The sequence below is a fragment of the Sapajus apella genome, unplaced genomic scaffold, assembly GCF_009761245.1.
Source record: "Sapajus apella isolate SASKATOON/1434 unplaced genomic scaffold, GSC_monkey_1.0 scaffold33, whole genome shotgun sequence".
Lineage (NCBI taxonomy): Eukaryota > Metazoa > Chordata > Mammalia > Primates > Cebidae > Sapajus > Sapajus apella.
Genome location: NW_022436973.1, coordinates 7,746,280 through 7,769,582, shown reverse-complemented (window position 1 = coordinate 7,769,582; position 23,303 = coordinate 7,746,280). Strand labels below are relative to the sequence as shown.

Genomic DNA, 23,303 nt, shown 5'->3' with positions numbered 1-23,303 from the left:
TTACTTCCTAAAGTGGAATTCCTGTATGAAAGCCTATGAGCTTTTATATCTTAATTATTGCAGCTCCATTACCGTGGGAGCTGTCCCTCCAGAGACTGGAGCTGCAATGGGAAGTGTCAGGGAGGCTTAAGCTCCACATTACTTGAGTCTAAACCTGGAGGGGTAGAGCCTGTCCGGGAAGATCCCAGGGCCTGGAAAGCAATTTAGGGTAATAGCCAGAAAGCAGCGCTCAGGAGAAGCACTGGGACGCTGTTGGGGTAAAATCAACCCAAAGACCCTGGTTCCCAGAGTACTTTGAGGTCCAGAGAACCGAGTTGGAAGCAGGTCCTGCTATTAATTGGCTGTGATCTCGGGCAAGTTATTTAATTTTTCCAGGTCAGTTGGCTCTTTTTTTTTTTTTTTTTTTTTTTTTTTTTGAGACGGAGTTTCACTCATGTTACCCAGGCTGGAGTGCAATGGCGTGATCTCGGCTCACCGCACCCTCCGCCTACTGGGTTCAGGCAATTCTCCTGCCTCAGCCTCCTGAGTAGCTGGGATTACAGGCACGCACCACCATGCCCAGCTAATTTTTTTTTTTTTTTTTGTATTTTTAGTAGAGACGGGGTTTCACCATGTTGACCAGGATGGTCTCGATCTCTTGACCTCGTGATCCACCCGCCTCGGCCTCCCAAAGTGCTGGGATTACAGGCTTGAGCCACCGCGCCCGGCCAGTTTGCTCTTTCGAAAACGGAGATAAGTGACACCTGCTTTCAGGGCGGACACCCTCACTTTACATCAGAATCACCCAGGTGCCGTTCCTAGCGTTTCGGCTGCAGTAGGTGGGAATCAGTCATTCGCATTTCTTTTTTTTTTTCCCTCCTCCTGATAGTAAATTATTTGCATTTCTAATAGGTTGATAATTATGCTGCCAGTCCGATACACTCGAAAAACCACTGTTCCAAGATATTCCAGGATGTTCCAAGAGTCTTAAACACTTGGCGCAGTTCCTGGCATAAGGCACAAGAACGGTGTTATTAGCGTTTCTAACCCGCGGAGATCTCGCAAACGACCCTCCCCAGACCGCAGCGGTCAGGGCAGTAGCTCCCGGAACCAAATACCCGCGCAAGGGGGCGTGGCAGCATCGGTGGGTGGGGCCGCCTGTAAGAGAAGCGACTAAAGATGGCGGGCGGGGTGGGGCGGGCGCTGCCAAGGGCTGCCACGCGTGTGTTTTGCTGCGCCTGCGTGAGGAAAACGGGGCGTGGCTCCAGGCCGGAAGGGGGAGTCTGTAGGGGCGGGCCGGCTGGCGTCCCCTTTCCGGCCGGTCCCCATGGAGGCGTTGGGGAAGCTGAAGCAGTTCGATGCCTACCCCAAGACTCTGGAGGACTTCCGGGTCAAGACCTGCGGGGGCGCCACGGGTAGGCAGCTGCGGGGCCGGGGTCGCAGGGATGGGGTGGTCCTAGAGCTTGGCTCGGGCTCCTGGACTCTGACTGGCCTGCCAGTGTTTGCGGGAGCGGCTTCGAGGCCATTCTGACCCTTGCCCCCTGTCCTGCAGTGACCATTGTCAGTGGACTTCTCATGCTGCTACTGTTTCTGTCGGAGCTGCAGTATTACCTCACCACGGAGGTAAGGGGCGGGACTTGGTGCTTGGGCGGGGCTTGGCATTCTAGGAGTAGGACCTTTAGGGGTGGGAGTGGGGAGGGAGAGGCTTGGGGTCAAGTCTTACTATGGTAGCGCTGCCCCAGGTGCATCCTGAGCTCTACGTGGACAAGTCGCGGGGAGATAAACTGAAGATCAACATCGATGTACTTTTTCCGCACATGCCTTGTGCCTGTGAGTACCTTACCACGGGTGGGAGTTGAGAGACCCAGGGCTCTGATGTGGGCTGCCAGATTCACACCTCCAGTCCTAGGTTTTGGATTGGACCCCAGGACAACCTCCTTCTCCTAATCCCGTTCTGCCCCAAGACAGGCCCAGTATCCCCTTCCCCTCCAAAATCCATATCCCTTGTCCCTACAGTCCCAGTACCTTAGCCTGACTTTCCCGCTTCCAGATCTGAGCATTGATGCCATGGATGTGGCTGGGGAACAGCAGCTGGATGTGGAACACAACCTGTTTAAGCAACGACTAGACAAGGATGGCATCCCCGTGAGCTCAGAGGCTGAGCGGCATGGTAACTAGGGGAGGGGGGCCGGGTCTCAGATCCCAAAGCTGGATGTGTCCAAGACTACCCACCTGGTGGCAAGTGGATTGTGGCAGGCACAGTAATACATTAATCTGCTAATACCTAGAGAAGTCAAGTGACTTGCCGAGGGGTCCCCCAGCCAGTAAAAGTCAGAGTGGGCTAAAATCCTCTATACATATTGAGTCAGGTAATCTACCTGACTGTTATTCTCAGAGGTCCTCCATACCTGCAGATTAGTTTGCATAACATAGGTTTGGGCCGGGCGCAGTGGCTCAAGCCTGTAATCCCGGCACTTTGGGAGCCAAGGCGGGCGGATCACGAGGTCAGGAGATCGAGACCATCCTAGCCAATATGGTGAAACCCCGTCTTAATATATTAAAAATATAAAAAAACAACAAAACAAAAAAAACCGATAGGTTTGAAGTTGTTGAAGTTTGTCTTATGTGCTCTTGCCTTGGTAGAACTCTCAATATGGGTCCAGGCTTCTCTGAGGGTTTGCTTCCCCAGCCCATCGGCTGAATTCAGCCCTTAATGCTCTTCCCCCTTTGGAATGCAGGTGGTTTAAGATTAGAATTTAGGTTCTCAAGTCAGATTGCCTGGTTATCAGATCTAGCCAGTTATCAGATCTGGCTTTGTCTCCTGCAGTCTGTGAGCTTCAGCTAGAAAGCGGTAATAAGACAGTCGTACCAACCACATGGGATTATAGGATCAAATGAAGTAGTATGTATAAAATCCCAGCTACAGAGTGGGTACGCGCTTTTAGCTTCCTTTTCTTTATCTCAGTGGCTTCCCAATGCCTCCGTTAACTCAGTTTACCACCACAGCAAAACCGCCCCCAAAGCTGGGATTTCTAACACCTCAGAGATTACTCTGGTGGGGAGTTTTAGCATTCGTTGCTTCAGCAGGTACATGTGGAGCACCAGTGGAACCAACATAATTTGCTGTAGGATTGGATGTGGAGTGTAAGAGAGCAAAGTCACGGTTTTGATTCCAATGCTTCTAGCCTGAGCAAATGAATGACTTGAAGTGGAGATGGCTGGAGAAGGTTTTTTTGGAGGGAGGGTGGAGTAGCTATTAGATATCCACTACTGTGTAAATAAATGTACAACAAACATTTATTTTTTCAGTTTCCTTGGGTCAGGAATTTAGGAGTGACTTGTTTGGGTGATTTGGGCTTAGGGTATCTCTTGAGGTTGCAGTCAGGATTGACGGGGACTGCAGGATTTACTTTTATTTACTTATTTGTTTTTGAGATGGAGTCTTGCTTTGTCACCCGGGCTGGAGTGCAATGGCATGGTCTCAGCTTACTGCAACCTCCGCCTCCCAGGTTCCAGCAATTTTCCTGCCTCAGCCTCCCGAATAGCTGGGATTACCTGCCACCACATGCAGCTAATTTTTGTATTTTTAGTAGAGATGGAGTTTCACCATGTTGGCCAGGCTGGTCTTGATCTCCTGACCTTGTGATCCTTCCTCAGCCTCCCAAAGTGCTTGGATTACAGATGTGCACCACTGCGCTTGGCCTACTTATTTTTTTTAATTTACCTTTTTTCTGTCAAGCTGTCTTTATTTCAAGGAAGAGGGCAGGGCAGGGGGCTCAGTCTTTCTTGGCAGCAGCTTTTCTCATGATGGCCTGGATGTTGCTTAGCAACTGCTGCTTCCTATTGGTGTGGATTTGTGTCTCCACTCTTTTGTTGATAAACTTGAGGGCCTGTGTGTCCTTGGAGACCTTCAGTAACTCCATGGCGTGCTGCTTGTGCGGGGCGAAACTAGACACCTCTCAGATGGCGTCCTACTTGAATTTGGTGTGTTTGGTCAGGCACCTGAGGTGGTGGCTGTGCGTGGGCTTGCTCATGTTCTTGGTTACCTTGTGGCCCTTGCTGAGGCCCACGGCTTACAGGGTTGCACAGAGATGTGGCTGCTGCTCTCCAATGGTGGCTGTGGCAGAAGGGCTGGCGCCGCACAGGGATTTTTTTTTTTTTTTAATGAGACAGAGTTTCGCTCTGCCGCCCAGGAGGGAGTGCAGTGGCTTGGTCTCGGCTCACTGCAACCTCTGCCTCCTGGGTTCAAGTGATTCTCCTGCTTTAGCCTCCCGAGTAGCTGTGATTACAGGCGCCCACCCCCACACCTGGCTAATTTTTGTATTTTTAGTAGAGATGGAGTTTCGCCATGTTGGCTGGGCTGGTCTCGAACTCCTGATCTCAGTTAATTCATCCACTCGGCCTCCCAGAGTGCTGGGATTACAGGCATGAGCCACTGTGCCTCGCTGGGGATCTACTTTTGAAGGGCTCACTCATATGGCTGTTGGCAGGATGCCTTGGTGCCTCACCACATGGACCTCTAAATAGGGCTGCTGTTTGTCCTTACATTATGGCAACTGGCTTCCCCCACTTCGATCTTGCAAATGAGCTGAGAGAGAGCAAAGTAGAAACTGTAAATCTTTGGCTGGGCACGGTGGCTCATGCCTGTAATCCCAGCACTTTTGGAGGCCAAGGCAGGTGGGTCACCTACATTGAGGAGTTTAAGACCAGCCTGACCAACATGGTTAAACCCTTTCTCTACTAAAAATACAAAAAATAAAAATAAAAAATTAACCAGGCATGGTGGCACATGCCTGTAATCCCAGCTACTCAGGAGGCTGAGGCAGGAGATCACTTGAACCCAGGAGGCAGAGATGGCAGTGAGCCAAGATCACGCCACTGCACTCCAGCCTGGGCAACAAGAGCAAAACTATCTCAACAACAACAACAAAACTAACTTTTTTTATGACCCAGCCTCAGAAGAAGTTGTACAACATCATTGATTTCTTTTTTTGTTGTTGAGATGGAGTCTTACACTGTCGCCCAGGCTGGAGTGCAATGACGTGATCTCAGCTCACGGCAACCTCTGCCTCCTAGGTTCAAGCAATTCTTGCCTCAGTCTCCCAAGTAGCTGGTATTACAGGTGCCCACCACCACCCCCAGCTAATTTTTTTGTATGTTTGGTAGAGATGGGGTTTCACTATGTTGGCCAGGCTGGTCTTGAACTCCTGACCTCGTGATCCACCCGCATCGGCCTCCCAAAGTGCTGGGATTACAGTGTGAGCCACTGCGCCTGGCTGTACAATATCATTTCTGCAGTATACTAGTGGTTACACAGTTCAGCCTTATTTGTTGTAGGAGAGGACTGTATAAGGGTGTGACTATTAGGAAGTGGGGATCGTTGAGGACATCTTGGAAGCTGGCTGCCCCAGAGTAAGGTCAGGATTTGGGGGAAAGAGGAATTTCAGGTTTGGGGTATGTTAAATTTGGGGTTCCTATTTTATACTCTGGTGATATTAAGAGGCACTTAGATTACCAGTCTAGAATTTAGAGGAGTAGGACTGGAGAAGTAAATTGAGGAGTTATCAGCAGGTAGTTAAAGCAATTGAACTAAGTGAGGAAACCTTGAGAATAAATGTAGGTAGAGAAGAGGTCTAGGGCCTGTACCCTGGGCATCTCCAATATTTAGAAGTCAGGACAGGAAGGAAGATTTAGATGGATTAGCCATTGAAATAGAAAAGAACCAAGAGGTGTCCCAAAAGCCAAGTGGAGGGAGTTTCAAGAAGAGAGTGAGCAGTTGTGTTAGGAGCTACTGATAGTTCAGTAAAATGAGGAGTGAGAATTGACCATTGAAATTGGCAACACAAGAGATTCCTGGAGACTTTGAAAGGAACAGTTTTGATACTGTTGAGGATAAAAATCTGATTAAAGAACATAAAGGAAGCAGACATACTACCTATAGATGACTATTGGAGTTTTGCCGTAAGGGAAAGCTGAGAAATGGGGTGGGGGCTGAAGGAGAAAGTGGTGAGATGGTAGGTTTGGTGGTGAGAGCAAGTGAAATTCTGTTGCTTCTCTTTTCTTAGTGGAAATGGAAATGAAGGACAATTAGCTACTTGAAGAAAGAGAAGGGGTTTTAGAAGCCTAAGGAGAGAGAGAAGGTCTAAGTCACCTTAGAATGGGAGAGTGGGCCAGGCGCTATGGCTCATGCCTGTAATCCCAACACTTTGGGAGGCTGAGATGAGTGGATCACCTGAGGTCAGGAGTCCAAGACCACCCTGGCCAACATAGTGAAACCCCGTCTCTACCAAAAATACAAAAATTAGCCGGGCATGGTGGTGGGCACCTGTAATCCCAGCTACTTGGGAGGCTGAGGCAGGAGAATCGCTTAAACTCAGGAGGTGGAGGTTGCAGTGAGCTGAGATCATGCCACTGCACTCCAGCCTGGATGACAAGAGTGAAACTCTGTCTCAAAAAAAAAAAAAAAAAAAGAGTGAACTGGTTAGAGAAATGAGGTGGAATAGCTAGGCTAGGCAGTTCTAAGGGAGGTTCAGGCAAGAGGCAGGCACAGAGAGTTGAATGTAACCAGGGTTTTGGGTTTTGCTGGATTTATAAAACGAAGGACAAGAACAGTGAGTTTTGGGTATGTGCAAGAGAATAATTACAGTGGTCCATGGGATTTAAGGAGGGAAGTAATGACATGATAGCGTCAAAGAATTGGTAGATTTCGGGTACTAAATAGTGAACTGGGAAAATAATGGTAAGTAGTTGAAGGCTCAGACATTTGAAGTTGAATTTTGGAAGGTTTGCAGTTATTGGCAATGACAGGATCTTGATATGAGCATGGAAATGGGTAGCTGAGGTGAGATGGCAAAATCAAAAGATTATTCTGAGTCTGGAGGTCAGCATTCAATATGGAAATCACCAGTTAGGATGGGGCGACTAGAGAGGCAGGGAGCTGATACAGAGGGAGAGGTCTGAGAAGCAGCAGCATAGCAAAGAGGTTAATGGTGTTAATGAAATCTGCTGTTTACTAGGTTGCATTGGTCAAAGTCACTTGTCATCAGTGAGCCTCAGCATCTTCTCAATAAAACAGGGATAATTACCTCCACTCTCATAGAGTCATTGTGGGGATGAAATGAGACAACAGATGTGAAGTACAGTGATCTGTACCCAGCTAATGTTCTGTATTTATTGTTACTGTTTTCTTACTGTTTCTTTTATTAAAAGAATTGATATGTGTGTAGAAGTGCTTAATGCCTGACCTGTAGCATGTCCTATATGAATATTAGTTACTGTAACTTTTATTATTCCCAGGCTGCTGGCCAAAGGGCTCCGGCAGCAACTGGCACTACCAATTTCACTGTGTCTGCCCCCAGCTGATGCCTCTGCTTCTACTCTCCCCTTAGAGCTTGGGAAAGTCGAGGTGACGGTGTTTGACCCTGACTCCCTGGACCCTGACCGCTGTGAGAGCTGCTATGGTGCTGAGTCAGAAGATATCAAGTGAGCTGGGGGTAGCGGGAGCAGGGTTCCCATCAGGCACCATCTGTCAGCCAGCCTCAGCCTCAGTCAGACTATGGCAGGTGGTCAGACCAAGAATCTAGAATAGGTGGGGCGTGTGCCTCTGTCATTGATCCTGGTGCAGGTGACTGAGGCTTTGTGACCAGCCTGGGAGCTGCAGACCTAGAAAGGAAGCTGAAGTGGTCTCTGCCCTTCAGCCTACAGAAATGGTTTAGAGGTGGTTTCTGGAGTCCCAACTGCCAGGGTTCTTGTTTCCTTGGACCAAGCCATGTAACCTCTCTATGTGAAGGGGGATGATAATAATGTCTTCTCGTAAGAGTCACATATGGATTAGATGTATATGATACGTAAAGCACTGAAGATTATTAGACCCTCAGTATCTGATAACTGCTGTTGTGTTTCCCAGGCCTCGACTTCTACAAGACTGATTTAGCAGGTCTAGGGCGGGGCCTGGGAATATATACTTAATTATTTACTTATTTATTTATTTTTTGAGACACAGAGTCTCACTCTGTCGCCCAGGCTGGAGTGGTGACGCGATCTTGGCTCACTGCAACCTCTGCCTCCCTGCAACCTCTGCCTCCCAGGTTCAAGTGAATCTGCTGCCTCAGCCTCCTGAGTAGCTGGGATTACAGGCGCCCACCACGATGCCTGGCTAATTTTTGTATTTTTAGTAGAGACGGGATTTCACCATATTGGCCAGGCAGGTCTCGAACTCCTGACCTTGTGATTCGCCCACCTGGGCCTCCCAAAGTGCTAGAATTACAGGCATGAGCCACCATGCCCCACTTTTTTTTTTTTTTTACTGTGGAGAAATAATATATGTGACATAAAAGTTACCATTTTAACAATTTTTTTTTTTGTAAAATAACATTTACCATTTTAATTTTTTTTTTTTTTTTTTTTGAGACAGTTTTGTTCTTGTTGCCCAGGCTGGAATGCAATGGTGTGCTCTCAGCTCACTGCAACCTCCGCCTCCTGATTCAAGTGATTGTCCTACCTCAGCCTCCTGAGTAGCTGGGATTACAGGCATGCGCCACCAAAAAATTAGCCTGGCTAATTTTTTGTATTTTAGTAGAGACAGGGTTTCTCCATGTTGGTCAGGCTGGTCTCAAACTCCCGGCCTCAGGTGATCGCACACCTTAGCCTTCCAAAGTGTTGGTATTACAGACGTGAGCCACCGTACCTGGCCCATATTTTAATAGGTGTGCTGAGCTCAGTGGCAGTAAGTACCTTTACAGTGTCATGCAGTCACCACTCTGTGTCCCCAAAACTTGTCATCACCCCAAACACAATGGGAATATATATTTTTCACAGTCCTAGACTGGGCACAATGGCTCACACCTGTAATCCCTAGCACATTGGGAGGCCGAGGTAGGTGAATCACTTGAGCTCAGGAGTTTGAGACCAGCCTGGGCAACATAGCAAGACCCTATCTCTACAAAATATTTGAAAAATTAAAAAACAGAAAACAGTCCTTCTGCCACTGAGGAAACACATTTGAAAAATGTTTGGTGGTCAGGGATGAGGCTAGCAGAGCCTTCATTAGCAGGCAGAGCTGCTCAGGCTCTATATCCTAAGATGCCAGCATTGGACTTGTGCCTCTTTGACATACTCACTGTCACTCCCTGCCCCACAGGTGCTGTAACACCTGTGAAGATGTGCGGGAGGCATATCGCCGGAGAGGCTGGGCCTTCAAGAACCCTGATACTATTGAGCAGTGCCGGCGAGAGGGCTTCAGCCAGAAGATGCAAGAGCAGAAGAATGAAGGCTGCCAGGTGTATGGCTTCTTGGAAGTCAATAAGGTATCGGGAGAAATCAAGGCAAGATAGGGCCAGTTGGGCTGGGTGAGTTCCGCTGGAAATTGAGGGCCCACTGAGGCCCTCAGTAGGCAAAAGGAGGACACAGCTGGAAAATGAGAGAGAATGTTCCTTACAGGTGGCCGGAAACTTCCACTTTGCCCCTGGGAAGAGCTTCCAGCAGTCCCATGTGCATGGTGAGTAATCCTGCACCAGCTGGGGAGGTCTAGATGCTGGCCACCTTGGTGAGTTTGAGTGGTTCTCCCTTGCCTGTTGCTCATTTGTGTTTGGCAACCGTTTTGCCACAGTAGGCCTTCATCTCAGGGCAGCAGTTTGGCACAGTGGCTAAGAGCACAGGCCGAGGACCCAGAGTGCCTGTGTTCAGATACCAGTTTCAGACCTTACGGGCTGTGTGACTTTGAGAAGGTTTCTTAATCTTTTTGACTTCTGTTTCCTGCTTTATAAAATGGTAATGAGGGCACTTATCTCACAGAGTATTTGTGCAGGTTAAAGATGATAGCACGGAGCCTGGCTTCTGGTAGGTGCTTGTTGAAATGGTCACCCCCAGTGTCTGACAGTGGCCCGTGCATGAGGCTTTGGGAGAAGCAGAGCTAGGCTGGAGCACAGGTTCTGCCACTCCTGAGCTATATCATATTATGGGAAATATTGAGCCCTACTGAGTTGTTACTTCTGTAAAATGGGGATGATGATACTAGAACCCACTCACAGGGTTGTTGGGGTGAACAAATGAGATTTATTCTCATTCGTTTTTTCTTTTTTTATTTTTTACTAATTTTTTTCTTTTTTTTTTTTAACTTCCTCTAACATGGATCATAGGAAACAACTCATTTTTTCATTCATGCATTCATGAGATATTTAGTAATTGCCTACTAGTCTAGTTGCTAAGGGTACAGGAGTGAAGAAAGGCTGTGCCCTCAGAACATTCTTGTAAAGAAATAGACAATAAATAAGTATATAAAAAATAAATGGTCCCCAATTAACAATGGTTCAGCTTGCAATTTTTTTTTTTTTTTTTCTGAAAACTCCAAAAACCAGATTAAAAAAAATTTTTTTTTTGAGACAGTCTCGCCCTGTCGCCCAGGCTGGAATGCAATGGCATGATCTCGGCTCACTGCAACCTCCGCCTCCTGGGTTCAAACAATCCTCCTGCCTGAGATTCCCGAGTAGCTGGGATTACAGGCACCTGCTACCATGCCCAGCTAATTTTTGTATTTTTAGTAGATGGGGTTTCACCTTGTTGGCCAGGCTGGTCTCAAACTCCTGACCTTTGATTCACCTGCCTTGGCCTCCCAAAGTGCTGGGATTACAGGCGTGAGCCACCACACCTAGCAAACTTAATGATATTTTCAACTTGCAATGAGTTGATTGGGATGTAACCCCAGTGTAGGTTAGGGAGCATCTGCATATGGTATATCAGATGCCGTTAAGTCATATGGACCAAAACAAGCCAGGATATAGATGGTAGTGGTGAGGGGCTAGGGTATGGCAGTGAGGGTCCTATTTTAAATAGGGAGGTCAGGGAAAGACTCTTTGAGGTAATAATTGAGCAAAGACCTGAAGAAAGTGAGGGAGCCAGCGTGTGGATGTCTGGGGGGATGTGTTACGAGCAGAGAGAACATTAAGTGCAAATTCCTGAAGCCAGAATGTGCTTAGCAAGTTCAGGATACTGTAAGAAGGTTAGCATGACTGGAACAGAGGAGCATGGTTAGAAATGAAGTGAGAGAGGCCTGGGGCAGTGCCCACGCCTGTAATCCCAGCACTTTGGGAGGCCGAGACAGGTGGATCACCTGACGTCAGGAGTTCAAGACCAGCCTGGCCAAGATGGTGAAACCCCATCTCTACTAAAAATATAAAAACTAGCTGAGCGTGGTGGCGCATTCCTGTAATCCCAGCTACTTGGGAGGCTGAGGCCCGAGAATGTCTTGAACCTGGAAGGTGGATTGTACAGTGAGCTGAGATGGTGTCATTGCACTCCAGCCTGGGTGACAGTGAGACTTCGTCTCCAAAAAAGTGAAGTGAGGTCACAGGGCCATGTCATGCAGGACTTACAGGGGCATTGTAGGGACTTGGGCTTTTACTCTGCATTAGATGAGAGGCCATTGTAGGGCTTTGAAGAAGTGGGGCCTGATTCGACTTACTTAGAAGGGTCTCCAACTAACTCCTCTGTGGACAAGACTGGGCGGGGGAAAGGACAGAATCAGAGAGGCTCATTAGAAGGCTCTTGCAATGATCAATCCAGGCAAAAGATGGTGGGGTTCAACCCAGAGTGGCAGTGGAAGTGGTGGGAAGTGACTGGCTTCTGAATGTATTTTGAAGGCAGAGCAGAGAAGAGTTCCTGATGGGCATGAGGGATAAAGGAAAAAGGAGTCAAGGATGCTTCTAAAGTTTTGTACCTGGGTAGTAAGAAGCATGGAGTTGCCATTTAGCAAGATGAGGAAGATTCGGCAGGTTTAGGTGTTCGGAAATGAGATTGTACAGCTGGTATTCAGCTTTTGACATGTTCAGACCAAAAGTGTTTGGTGTCCTTCTAGACACCCAAGGTGTCAAGTAAGTAGTTGTCCAATCAAGCCTGGAGTTCAGGGAGAGGACTTGACTGGAGATGCAAATGTTGGCATCATCAGCATATGTATGGAGCCTTGGGACTGGATGAAATCACCCTGGAGGTGTGAGAGTAGCTGGAGAAGAGGGAGCTCGAAGGTCTGGGTGCCAGGCCTCCCACATTCAAGCCAAGGGTGTCAGGGGGAACTGTCAGACAGGTAAGAAACCCTGGTGAAGGAGGAGTGCAAGCCAGGAGGGTGACATCCTGCCAGCCGTGAATGGGTGTTTCAAATACCGAATCAGATGTTTCTGGATGTTGAGCAGGAACTGACAATGAGGTATCTAATGCAACAGTCATTTATGGCCTTGACTGAGTTATTTGAGGGGTGTGATAGGGACCACCATAGAGTGGGCTCAGGAGGGAATGGGAGAGGAGTTGGAGTGAGTAAGTGTAGACAGCTCTATAGTGGAATTTGCTCTTAGGGGAGGAGAGAGCCTGGGAAGCTGGAGGGAAATGTGGAGTCGCGGGAGGCTTTTCTTAGAAGGGCGATGGAGCAGAATATTAATATGCTGTTGGAAATTATTGACTAAGGAGAGCACAAGTGACGCTCCAGAGATAAGACCAACAATTACTGGAGTAAGTCCTGCAGAAGGAGAAAGAAGACAGAATCTAGTGCCTTACACGTGTAGAAAGGCCAAACTTAGCAATAGGAGGAAAGGCAGGCTCTGTAGGTACAGGTAGGTTGGTAGCAGGGGTGGCAGAAGTACAGTCTCTTCTGAGTCTTCCTGTCTTCTCCATGATGTAGGAAGAAAGATCCTCAGTTGAGAATGAGAAGGAAGGAGGTGTTGGAGACTTAAAAGAAAAGGTGTGGCAGGTCATTTTGGAGTGGAAGAGTGCGTGGACTGGGAAAATAGAGGAGGATTGCCACACAGCACTAGGCCTCCCTGTGGCTGTAAATGGAAAGAGAAGGCCTGGAGTTCCCTGTGGATGTCAGCATGGTTGTCTGGTTTCTTCCCAGCTGTGTGGGAGTGGACTCAGAGTAGACAGAACGTTGGAATCACCTGGGCTTTGGTGTTGCCAGGTGCCTGCAAAGGTGAGGGAGTTAAACGAATATGTAAAGAAGTAGTTGTGATTCTGGACCACAGCGTATAAGCTAGGAAAGGAGGAAAGACAGGATGTAGGGAAGCCAGTGAGCGGGCAGGAGAAGCAGGGACTGCAGTCCTAAGTGTGGTGTCAACAAATTACCGGAATTGGGGGACTGGAGGAAATTAGAAAGCTGGTGGTTGCAGCATGAGTTGCTTGAAATTGAAGTCACGGAAGGGGCTTTGTTAATGACAAAGTTTAGAGAATGACCAACTGAGCAAGTGGCTCAGGCAGGCAGAGAATAAGATTAGAAAGGAAAAGATGTCCAGGAACTGGGAGGCCAGGGTATTGGAAGGATCATCTATGTGGATATGGAATTCACTAGAAACTGTGACTGTGACAGAGGTAGTACAGGAGAGTGACAGGCAGTTGCCCAAGCTGTTGAGAAATGGCATGGGAGCACTGTCCTAGAGGTCCCATAATACCTAGGTGACTGAAACAAGCAGGGCTGGTTTGCCATGAGCTTTGAAGCTGGGGTTTTTTTTTTTTTTTTTTTTTTTTTTTTTTTTGAGACAGGATCTCACTCTGTTGCCCAGATTGGAGTGCCCTGGCATGATCTTGGCTCACTGCAGCCTTGACCTCCTGGACTCAACAGATCCTTGCACCTTAGCCTCCCAAGGAGCTGAGACTACAGGCAGTATGGCTCGATGCCTGGCTAATTAATTTTTCTTTCTCTCCCTGCCCCCCCAGCAGAGAGTGGGTCTTGCCCTGTTGCCCAGGCTCCTGGGTTCAAGCGATCCTCCCACTTTGGCCTCCTAAAGTGTTAGGATTACCAATGAGAGCTATTGTGCATTTTTAAGGCAGGTAAAGGGACAATGATCTGGAAGTGGCAGCAAGGAGCAAGAAGGACCACTCTTTTTTTTGTTGTTGAGGCAGAGCCTTGCTCTGTTGCCCAGGCTGGAGTGCAGTGGTGTGATCGAGGGTCACTGCAACCTCCACCTCCCAGGTTCAAGCCATTCTCCTGCCTCCGCTTCCCGGGTAGCTGGGACTACAGGTATGCACCTCCATGCCTGGCTAATTTTTTTTGTATTTTTAGTAGAGATGGGTTTTCACCATGCTGGCCAGGCTGGCCTCAAACTTCTGACCTCAAGTGATCCGCCTGTCTCAGCCTCCCAAAGTGCTGGGATTACAGATGTGGGCTACTGCATCTGGCCAGAAGGACCTCTCTTTAGGGCAGCAAGAGTTGTGTATGGAGAGAAGATAGTTGAGGGGATGCAAGAGAACTAGTGCCAGGAAGGAAGAGCCAGTCTGTAGCTGCAGCAAGAAGGTGAAAAGGGTCCCAGGGGTTGAAGGCAGGTCCCAATAAAGGATGGACAGAGCCATGCAGTGACAGAGCCCAGGGTATGAAGATGGCCTCTCCAAGTGGTTGAGGTGACCAGGAGGAAAGGGCCCCCTGGAGGGTAACTCTGCTGGTCTTGCGGGTAGTCTGTGGGGGTGGGGCTGTGTTGGGGAGGGGCAAGTGGGTGGGGCTGGAGGACCCTGCAGTGCCCTGGAGCCCCCTCTTCACTCTGGAGGAAGGTGGAAGAAAAGGGTGGTCGTGGCCAGGATGGTAGGACAATGTTGAGTATCAAGCTGTTGGCACAAGGCCTGGCAGGCACTTAGTAGGACATAGAGCCAGAGTGGCAGCCCCTCTGCTTCTCTGCCTGGGGCTGTTAGACTTGTGGATCCCAGGGCCAGGGGTGCTCTGTATTTGAAATGATGTATAAACACAAAGCTACAATTGCCCAAAGCCAGAGATAGGCTGAATTGAGGCCTGGGAGTGAGTTTCTAACATCCTTGCGGAGCCGGGGAATGAGTGGGGCGGGCGGGGTGGTGGTGGTGGTGGTGGTGGTGGTGGTAATAATCTCTTAGATTGTAAAGTTTACAAGTATTTTCCCATCTTAGATCCCACCTGATCCTTAAGACAGCGCTTTGCAAAGGAGAGCACTGAGCCCCAGAAAGAGCAAGTGATTTGCCCAAGACCACACAGCCAGGAACATGGCTCTTTGGGCTCTAGGTCTTTTGTCCTTCCTCGGCCACTCTCTCACTCTTCTCTGGTCAGGGAAGTTCATTCTCGAGGAGTGAGCCAGGATGAGGCTTGTTAGCTGGGGCCAGACTGTGTTGCTGAGGCAGGAATCTTCCAGTCCTCCCTCTTGCCACATATCTTGCTCCATCGTTCTCATTGTGAAGCTCTGAACCTTTCTTCTCTTCCTCCCTTCTCTCTCCTCCCTCCCTCATGCTGCAGTACATGCTGTGGAGAGTAAGTGGCCATGTACCCCAGGGAGGCCAAGCCCCTACTTCTGGGGCAGCCTGCCCTACCAGGATGGGGGGAGGTTGGGTCTGGGATTGGGTCTCCTCTGGCCTGGCTGCTGGTGACCATAAAAAGGACTGGGATGTATCTGTGAAGTATGGTTCCTCGCAGGAGGGATTGAGGCTAGCGGACAGGAATAACTGGTTGTGGGACAGTTGGTACAGGGTGCCCATGGGATTTCCTCTGGGGAGCTTTAAGGGTGGAGGCAGGGAAAGAATGTGGATGGCATTCTCAGGTCCCACGTCACTTTGGGTTCAGTGATTTGCCATCAGCTCTTGTTAGTGAGAGCCGATTTTGTTTTCGGAGATACAGGCAGGGCCATGGTGGAAGTGAAGGCCTAGAGTTCCCTGTGAATGTCAGGGAGGAACCAGGGTCTGTTCTTACGACTCCTAAGGAGGGCATGGACTCTCTCACAGGCCCAAGGCTTGCCCTTTCTGGCTGTCCTTAATCAGAGCCAGGCTGGAGAACAAATGAGGGGTCAGAGAAGAGCAGGTCGTTCGCCATGTAGGACTCTCAGGGAGGCCAGTGCCGCTCCTACTAATGACACCTTCTCCCTTCTCTCCTAGTCCATGACTTGCAGAGCTTTGGCCTTGACAACGTACGTACCAGATGGAAACCATGGAGGGCAGGTGGGGGTGGGAGGCTTGGTTGCTGCCTTCGTTTCCTGGTAGGAATGTCCTGGGAGTGGGGATTGCTTATGGAAAATACACCATATTCTGATAGGGGATCCAGCTGGAGGGTTAAGTGAGTGACTTTTGAACTGAGCTCTGAGCAGGCTAGGGGCAAGGTTGGGGTTGGATAAGAACATCCTAGATAGAGCCTCAGCACAAGGTCAGGCGGAAGCATGGCCCTTCTAAGGAACTGCTGCAGGCGAGGCTTAGATGGGTGAGGCTGGAGAAGAAGGCAGGTACCAGACCACACAGGCCTCAGAGGCCACTCTGAGGAGTCACCTCCTTCTCATGAGAACAGTAGAAAGCTGTCGGCCTTCTTTAGGCAGGGTCACAATGTGATCAAATTTGCATTTTTGAAAGATCCTTCTAGTGGCTGAGTTTGATACGCAGGGGAGCAGGAAAGGAGTACATCTGGGGGTTCGGGGCCTCCATGGCCTAGACCTCCAGGCAAAGCTACCACCTGCCACTCTCTGTGTGCCTAACATACAAGTGAAGCTGCTATTTTAAGAAATCCAGAATCTGACCAGGCGTGGTGGCTTACGCCTGTAATCCCAGCACTTCGGGAGGCCAAGACGGGTGGATCACGAGGTCAGGAGTTCAAGACCAGCCTGACCAACATGGTGAAATCCTGTCTCGACTAAAAATTTTAAAATAGCTGGGTGTGGTGACACATACCTATAATCCCAGCTATTCAGGAGGCTGAGGCTGCAGTGAGCCAAGATCGTGCCATTGTACTCCAGCCTGAGCGACAGAGTGAGACTCCATCTCAAAAAAACAAAATACAAAAATTGGCTGGGCGTGGTGGTGTGCACCTGTAATCCCAGCTGCTCGGGAGGCAGCAGCAGGAGAACTGCTTGAACCCAGGAGGTAGAGGCTGCAGTGAGCCAAGATCACACCCCTGCACTCCAGCCTGGGCGACAGAGTAAGACCCTGTCTCCAAAAAAGAAAGAAATCTGGAACCCCAGGAGTTTGCAGGCTGTGCAAGAAAGAGTTTCTAGGTAGGGAGTGGGGATACCTGTCTCGGGGAGGTTGTCCCCTTAATGGCCATAGCCTTCTTCCAGACAGGGCCTGCCTCCCCTTCCTCCCACATCGCTGCAGACAGACCCAGGTGTCCCTGTCTGCTGCTGTCATCAGAGCTTTGGATGGTGTTGTTTACAGATCAACATGACCCACTACATCCAGCACCTGTCATTTGGGGAGGACTATCCAGGCATTGTGAACCCCCTGGACCACACCAATGTCACTGCACCCCAAGGTACCAGCCCAGGAGGCAGCCCCCAGCTGCAGAAGACCTGCTGGGTACTCATGCCCAGTGCTTTGTTTTCCCCTCAGCTTCCATGATGTTCCAGTACTTTGTGAAGGTGGTGCCCACTGTGTACATGAAGGTGGATGGGGAGGTGAGTCAGGGAGCTCCCTACCGGAGTCTCCTACGTGGAGTCAAGCATTGGAGTTCCTGCATTTAGTTCTGTCAGTCTGGGGAGTGAAAGCTGCCTCATCCTCACGTAGTGGATGAAAGACTGAGGCACAGATAGGGTGGGGAATTTGCCCTCCCAGGTGGAATGCAGGCTTGGGGCTGTGGGATTCAAAGCACCTGCTCTTTGTACTGCCCCAACCACCTTCATTAATTCCTCTGGTGCCCACTGTCTGCCTGCCTCACTGTCCCCTGTGGCCGGTCTGGGCTGAGGGTTAGGCAGGGCAAGCCTCTGGGTCCCCGTTCCCATGGCTGCTGTGGCCTGTGGAGCAGCATCTCAGCAGAGCGGCAGGATGCGAGGGGCTGAGGGCAGAGGAAGTCAGTTCAGCCTTGGTGATACGGCTTTGGAAAGCTGCTTCTCAGCCTGAACCCTCGTGAGAGCACCCACCAAACGCCACCAGGATAGTAAACTAAAGAGCTGGCAACTGGCGGGGAAGTCTGAGGCCGAGGCTAGGAGAGGGGATCTAGTGGACCAGGCCTTGCAGTGCTGGCCACCAGCATGGTGCCGTATTTTCTCCCTCCACACCGTTAAGCCTTAACAGGAAAGGGGCAGGAGCAGGGGTGGGGCTGATGGTGGCTGGTGTCAGCTCGTAGCCCTAGCCCTGGCCTAGCCTCCCATCTCACCCCAGGTACTGAGGACAAATCAGTTCTCCGTGACCAGACATGAGAAGGTTGCCAATGGGCTGTTGGGCGACCAGGGCCTTCCTGGAGTCTTTGTCCTCTATGAGCTCTCGCCCATGATGGTGAAGCTGACGGAGAAGCACAGGTAAGGGTGGGGCAGAGCGGCCAGGGCCTGGGCCTGAGGGAGGAGCGTACCTGCTGAGCCCGCCTGCTCCCTCCACCAGGTCCTTTACCCACTTCCTGACAGGCGTGTGCGCTATCATTGGGGGCATGTTCACAGGTAAGAGGCCCAGGGTGTCTGTAAGCAGTGAGGTGGGGAAGGTCAAACCTGGGCACCCCAGGTTTTCTTTTGGGTGAAGGGGCAGATGCTGGCCTGGCCAGTTAAATGACCAGGCTCTCAGCATCAAAAGCCAAGGCCCCCACTGGGCCAGTGCCAGCCCTTGTTTCTCTCCCAGTGGCTGGACTCATCGATTCGCTCATCTACCACTCAGCACGAGCCATCCAGAAGAAAATTGATCTAGGGAAGACAACGTAGTCACCCTCGGCATTATTCTCTGTCTCCTCTTTTTCCCTGGCCTGTGGTTCTGTCCCCTAGCCTCTGCCACCTTCCTTGGTCACTCCCAGCCCCAGGTTGATAAATCTATTGGTTGTGATAGTACTCACTGGTGTCCTTGTGATCCTTGGGGTGGCCAGAGCCTCATCATGGCCACTCATTGAAGGCAATCGTGACTGATGAATTGGGAGCCCCACATGGGCATCCCCTGGTTAACTGGGGTTTATTCAAACCAGGCTCATGTCTAGCCCACAGCCCTGTCCTGGGTCCCTCGGATTCAGCCGCAGGATTCAGAAGGACCTTTTCAGGTTGAGCTTCTTGGAGCCACCATGGCTTCCAGGCTCATGAGTGACCAACCCCAGGCCATTAATTCAGGGCTCTGAGTGCAGGCTGGGGCCTGCCACCTCTTCATTGATGGGTAAAGCTGGGGCCATTCCCCACCACCCTGGGCTCAGTCACCTGATCCTATCACACTCGCTGATCCCACTCTGTGCCAAGCCCCACACTTGCTCTCACTGTAGAGAAGAGTCCCTTTGCAGTCTTCTAGATGGAAGCAAAACTGAATATCAAGGCAGGAAGGTATCAGTGGCCATTCTGGAGCAGGGCCAGCACCAGACCCCCAGCTTGGGGCCTAATCAGTGCTTCCCATTAGAACCCTGGCTACATGTGGAGAACCAGGGCCCAGTGACCTTACCAGTCTACAGCCCAGGGAACCAGGAGTGGTTCCACCACCAGTCAGTTTATCAGATCATTTCTCGAATGTTGATGCAAGACTGTGTCAGGAGAAAAGCAGAGGGGAAAGGAAGCGAAGTCGGGTAATGACAGCAGAACCTGTGGAGTCAGACCCAAGATGCAGCTTTGATGTCAGCCTCTCTCAGGGATGGTGGTTAATGGGTCTGTCAAGTCCTTAGCTATCTTGGAGCGGTGGAAGCTAGAAACAGATTAGGTGAGGGACCTGGCCGCTGGCAGGAGAAGGAGCAGTGGCAAAGGTACTCAGAGGGTATGAAAACTTGCCTGCCAGGGTCCTTTTCTTCCCTGTGGGGGATGGGGCAGCCTTCTATCTCTGGGCATTCTTCAAGAAAGCCCCCAGTATCTGAGGTCACCCAAGAACATCTGTTCTCTGCCACCTGGAGGAACTGGCCTTGGACAGCACGTGATCACAGGTCAGTGGTTGTGTGCTAGGTTTATTCAGAGGAAGTACTGGACTCAGGTAGCTCATGTTGGCAAGAAAAACTTCAGGAGCAGGGATTGAAGGGTTGGCATCCTGGGTGGGTGTCCAAGGTCAGTGAGAATCACTTGTGGAGGGGGCGGAAGATGACCTCGCTGATCTGGCCAGGGATGGTGTAGAAGACCAGGAGGAGGAGGAAGACGGTCACCAGCACCAGCAGCACCACCAGGATGTGCCAGTACCGGTGCCAGATGAAGAAGACAAAGGTTTTCAGTGGGTTCACAAACCAGTTGAAGGAAGTTTTGGGGCGGCTGTTGAGGGGAAAGGTGGTGTCAGGATAAAGAGGAAGCCCCTCGGCCACCTTGCCTCCCCTTGGCCCAGGCTGTGGCCCCCACCCCTGTACCTGACTCACCTGGGCTTCTCCAGAGGCTCTGGCTCCTTCCACCCCTTCCCCACTGGCCGTTTCTCAGCCTCCTTCACAGTCAGCAGCTCAAGCTCTGCCTCTACCTTGCCCTAAAAAAGACACCCCTGCATCATCAGGAGCAGAGAGCGGGCTCAGGCCCCAGCTCAGCCTGACCTCTGTCCACATGTACCCACCGTGAGGATGTATACATTGCCACCCGTGTCTGTGAACTCTAGGTCTTCTGGCCGGCCCTTCCTCCTCCTCCTCCGCTTTTGCTTCTTGCCAGCCTGAGCTTCCTGTGCCTCCCGCTCCACGTCCTCTGCCTCCTGCAGCTTCACCACTGGCCACCAGCCCCACAGGCGACGGCAGCGAAACAGGTTGCACCTTGGCCCGGTCCTATCATGAGCCAGCCGCACAGGGCAGAGCTTGGGACCCCGGGCCCCACGCACCATGTCTGGTAGCTGTAACTCCAGGGATCCTGCAAGTCCAGAGCTCACCGGGTTAGGCGGTGATCAAAGTCTCATTGGGCCAGGGGTAAGGAGGCAGCACACCAGGGTTGTAAGTTGGGGCATGGAAAGTTGCAGGGTGGGGTCAGGCCACAGCTATGGGCCACCCAAACCACAGCCCAGTGGTCCACCCATTGCTACTTCCCAGTGGAAGAGGGCCAAGGGCTGTGGAGTCAGTGGGTGACAAGCTAGGGTCAAATCAGAGTTGAACCAGGGACTTGGTGGGAATGGAAGTTATTGTGGTCTGGGCTTAACTCAGTAATTAAACCAGAAAGCAAAGGTTCAGGCCTCCAGTCTAAAATCCCAAGATTCAAGGTTGGGTCAGAGTAGGGAACCAGGGGACAGAGGCAAGAGCTGGAGGCAGGGGTTGAGGGTGGGGAAGGCTGAGCAGTGCAATACCAAGGAAGTCATTGGCGGAGATTCGGTCATAGTCCCAGACCTGCAGGACCAGCACTGCCGGCTGCCGGAACTCGGCCGCCTCCAGGGTGGAGGGTCCAGGCTGGCGCTGGACGCTCACCTCCCGCTCAGTGGGCAGGTAGTCAAAACGGAACACAAAGCACCAATTGAAGTTCCCCTCCCCAGTTAGGGAGTTGAAGTGAACGTCTCCTGCTTGTCATCCTCCAGCCCCTTCACCCAGCTGGGGCCAAGGTGGGTGAGCGTCAGGACAGGAGCTACGTCAAGAACCCACTCCTCACCCAGCTCTCAGCACCACAGAAGGCCCGATGATGGGGCTCTGGACTCAGCCTGAGGGCCCACGCGCATTTGTAGTCCCTGCTTAGTGCACCACCCGCCCGGGCTGTGGGCTACCTCTTCATGTAGATGTCACTCAACATCTCTCCAGTGAGTGGATTCACATCATCCAGCACCACATCCTCCGTGTTCCAGATGACAACTCTGAACTCATAGCTGGGAGTGAGGATGGGCACATCAGGGGGTGGCTTCAGACTCTCTAGAGGGGCCCTGGAAGGGGCTGCAGGAAGGAGGGACCTGGGCCAGGGCCACTGACATTCACTGGGCACCAGCAGGGTAATCCAATGGCCTGTGATCCCTTGAAGGGACAGCCCCAGCTGTCACTGACCACCATAGCCACAGCAGATGGCACCAAGAATGGTCTGCTGGGCCAGCAAGTTTCTCCCTATGAATTTGGAATCGGGACCCTGTACCATTGCATCAGACACAGAGCTAGTGCACTACAAGCCAGAGTTTGGGGGGATAGAGAAGTGTGAGTGAACAGAGAAAGCCAGTCTGCAGGGAGAAGAGGGAGGATGAGAGCGTGCAGCCTCTGAAGGACAGGAGGGTGCAACATTCTGGACCCTACCCTCATGTGGCCCTGTCCTTGGCTGCCATTGGGTTGCCTGGATAGCCGTTTTCTCCAGCCCAGCATCTACTTCCCCTCATTTGTTGACAGCACCATGATTTTACGCTGGTGATGTGCCCCGCCCCCAACCACTCCTCCCCACCACCACCACAGTCAATCTATGGAATTCTGGTGGAGCAGGCTCCTCCCTCCCTGGCTGGGCATGGGTAGGGGCCCCCAGAGTCAGAAACTGACAGGCTGCTGCCACCAGAGCATCTGCATTCAGCCCTATGTGAAGTGGCTGTGCCCCACACACAACTCCACCAGACGAACTCAGGGTGGAAGGGGCTTACTGAAAGGTACATGGACTCAATTTACAAGAGACACTCAACTCGCATGGCTTATGAGTAAAAGGGATCTTAGTGACACCTAACTGAAAAGCCTGTGATCAGCAGCTTCTGCCTGCTTCACTGGGGACCCGGGTTTTCAGAGGACCCTTGTACAAGTAGACTAAGATGTACACCTGCCTCGGGAAGAGGGGACAGAACTCTCACCTGATGGGCTGCCGAGGCTTGATGTCAACTGGGGGTGGGGCAGGCACATCATGAGGAAAGATGTCGATCCACATGTGAAGAGATCCCTGGGGGGACAGGACCAGGCTGCAGAGTCTTACCAGGCTCCCAACCTTCCCTGACAGCTCTGTGGCCACAGACTGTGTCTTGTCCCCAAGTGGAGAAAAGAGCTAGGGTCAAAATGACAGGGTCAGGCAGATCCTGGGAGATGAGGATGAAGATGGAGTCTGAAGTGTGGTTTCCAGGATCAAGGTTAGGTTAGGGGTTCAAGGTTGAGGTTCAGGCTAGACACAGTGGCTCAGGCCTATAATCCCAGCACTTTGGGAGTCTGTGGAGGGTAGATCACTTGAGTTCAGGAGTTTGGGCAACATGGCGGAACCCTGTCTCTACAAAAAATATAAGAATTAGCTGGGTATGGTGGTGGACTCCTGTAATCCCAGCTACTCCAGAGGCTGAGGTGGGAGGATCGCTTGAACCCTTAAGGTGGAGGTTGAAGTGAGCTGAGATCGTGCAACTGCATTCCAGCCTGGGCAACAGGGCAAGACCCCATCTCAAAAAAAAAAAAAAAAAAAAAAAAGATCCGGAAGGGGAAGTTGAGGTCTAGGTTGGGAACCCCAGATGTGAGCCTTGGTACCCAGGGGTAGGGATCCTGTAGGGCTAAGATTGGGGTAAGGGTGTGGTCCAGGATGGAGGTCCAAGATAGTGGGACACAGGGACCAGCAATAGGAGCCGTAGTTAAGAACTACAGGTGGCACCCAGGTAGACATCTT

At 51.0% G+C, this 23,303-nt stretch overlaps 2 protein-coding genes across 3 annotated transcripts in view; one reads left to right on the top strand and one right to left on the bottom strand.

Annotated features, from left to right (window-relative positions):
* The first annotated feature begins 1,236 nt into the window (after window positions 1-1,236).
* ERGIC3 (ERGIC and golgi 3) lies at window positions 1,237-18,692 on the top strand. Of its 2 annotated transcripts, XM_032295125.1 has the most exons (14): window positions 1,237-1,394; window positions 1,532-1,602; window positions 1,722-1,809; window positions 2,030-2,149; window positions 7,368-7,461; window positions 9,119-9,284; window positions 9,418-9,475; window positions 15,206-15,220; window positions 15,838-15,869; window positions 17,101-17,197; window positions 17,275-17,339; window positions 18,043-18,179; window positions 18,259-18,314; window positions 18,490-18,692. In XM_032295125.1, exons 1-14 carry the CDS (start codon window positions 1,307-1,309, stop codon window positions 18,567-18,569), a joined length of 1,167 nt encoding a protein of 388 aa, XP_032151016.1. In that variant the 5' UTR covers window positions 1,237-1,306; the 3' UTR covers window positions 18,570-18,692. The 2 variants fall into 2 exon arrangements, with proteins under 2 accessions (XP_032151016.1, XP_032151017.1); XM_032295126.1 differs by lacking the exon at window positions 15,206-15,220.
* Window positions 18,693-19,751: 1,059 nt separating this feature from the next.
* Window positions 19,752-23,303, bottom strand: part of LOC116562763 (fer-1-like protein 4) — a 46,027-nt gene continuing 42,475 nt past the window's right edge. The window contains 7 exon segments of the mRNA XM_032295129.1: window positions 19,752-20,066; window positions 20,168-20,268; window positions 20,353-20,636; window positions 21,064-21,270; window positions 21,273-21,301; window positions 21,472-21,570; window positions 22,516-22,601. Of these exon segments, the coding sequence (XP_032151020.1) occupies window positions 19,880-20,066; window positions 20,168-20,268; window positions 20,353-20,636; window positions 21,064-21,270; window positions 21,273-21,301; window positions 21,472-21,570; window positions 22,516-22,601 (993 nt within the window). The 3' untranslated portion in view covers window positions 19,752-19,879.

Bases quoted from the DNA above. Each gene is read 5' to 3' on its own strand.
- ERGIC3 (XM_032295125.1), top strand. From the start codon at position 1,307: ATGGAGGCGTTGGGGAAGCTGAAGCAGTTCGATGCCTACCCCAAGACT. The intron at 1,395-1,531 runs GTAGGCAGCTGC...CCTGTCCTGCAG, and splicing joins GACCTGCGGGGGCGCCACGG to TGACCATTGTCAGTGGACTT. The intron at 15,870-17,100 runs GTACGTACCAGA...TGTTGTTTACAG, and splicing joins AGAGCTTTGGCCTTGACAAC to ATCAACATGACCCACTACAT.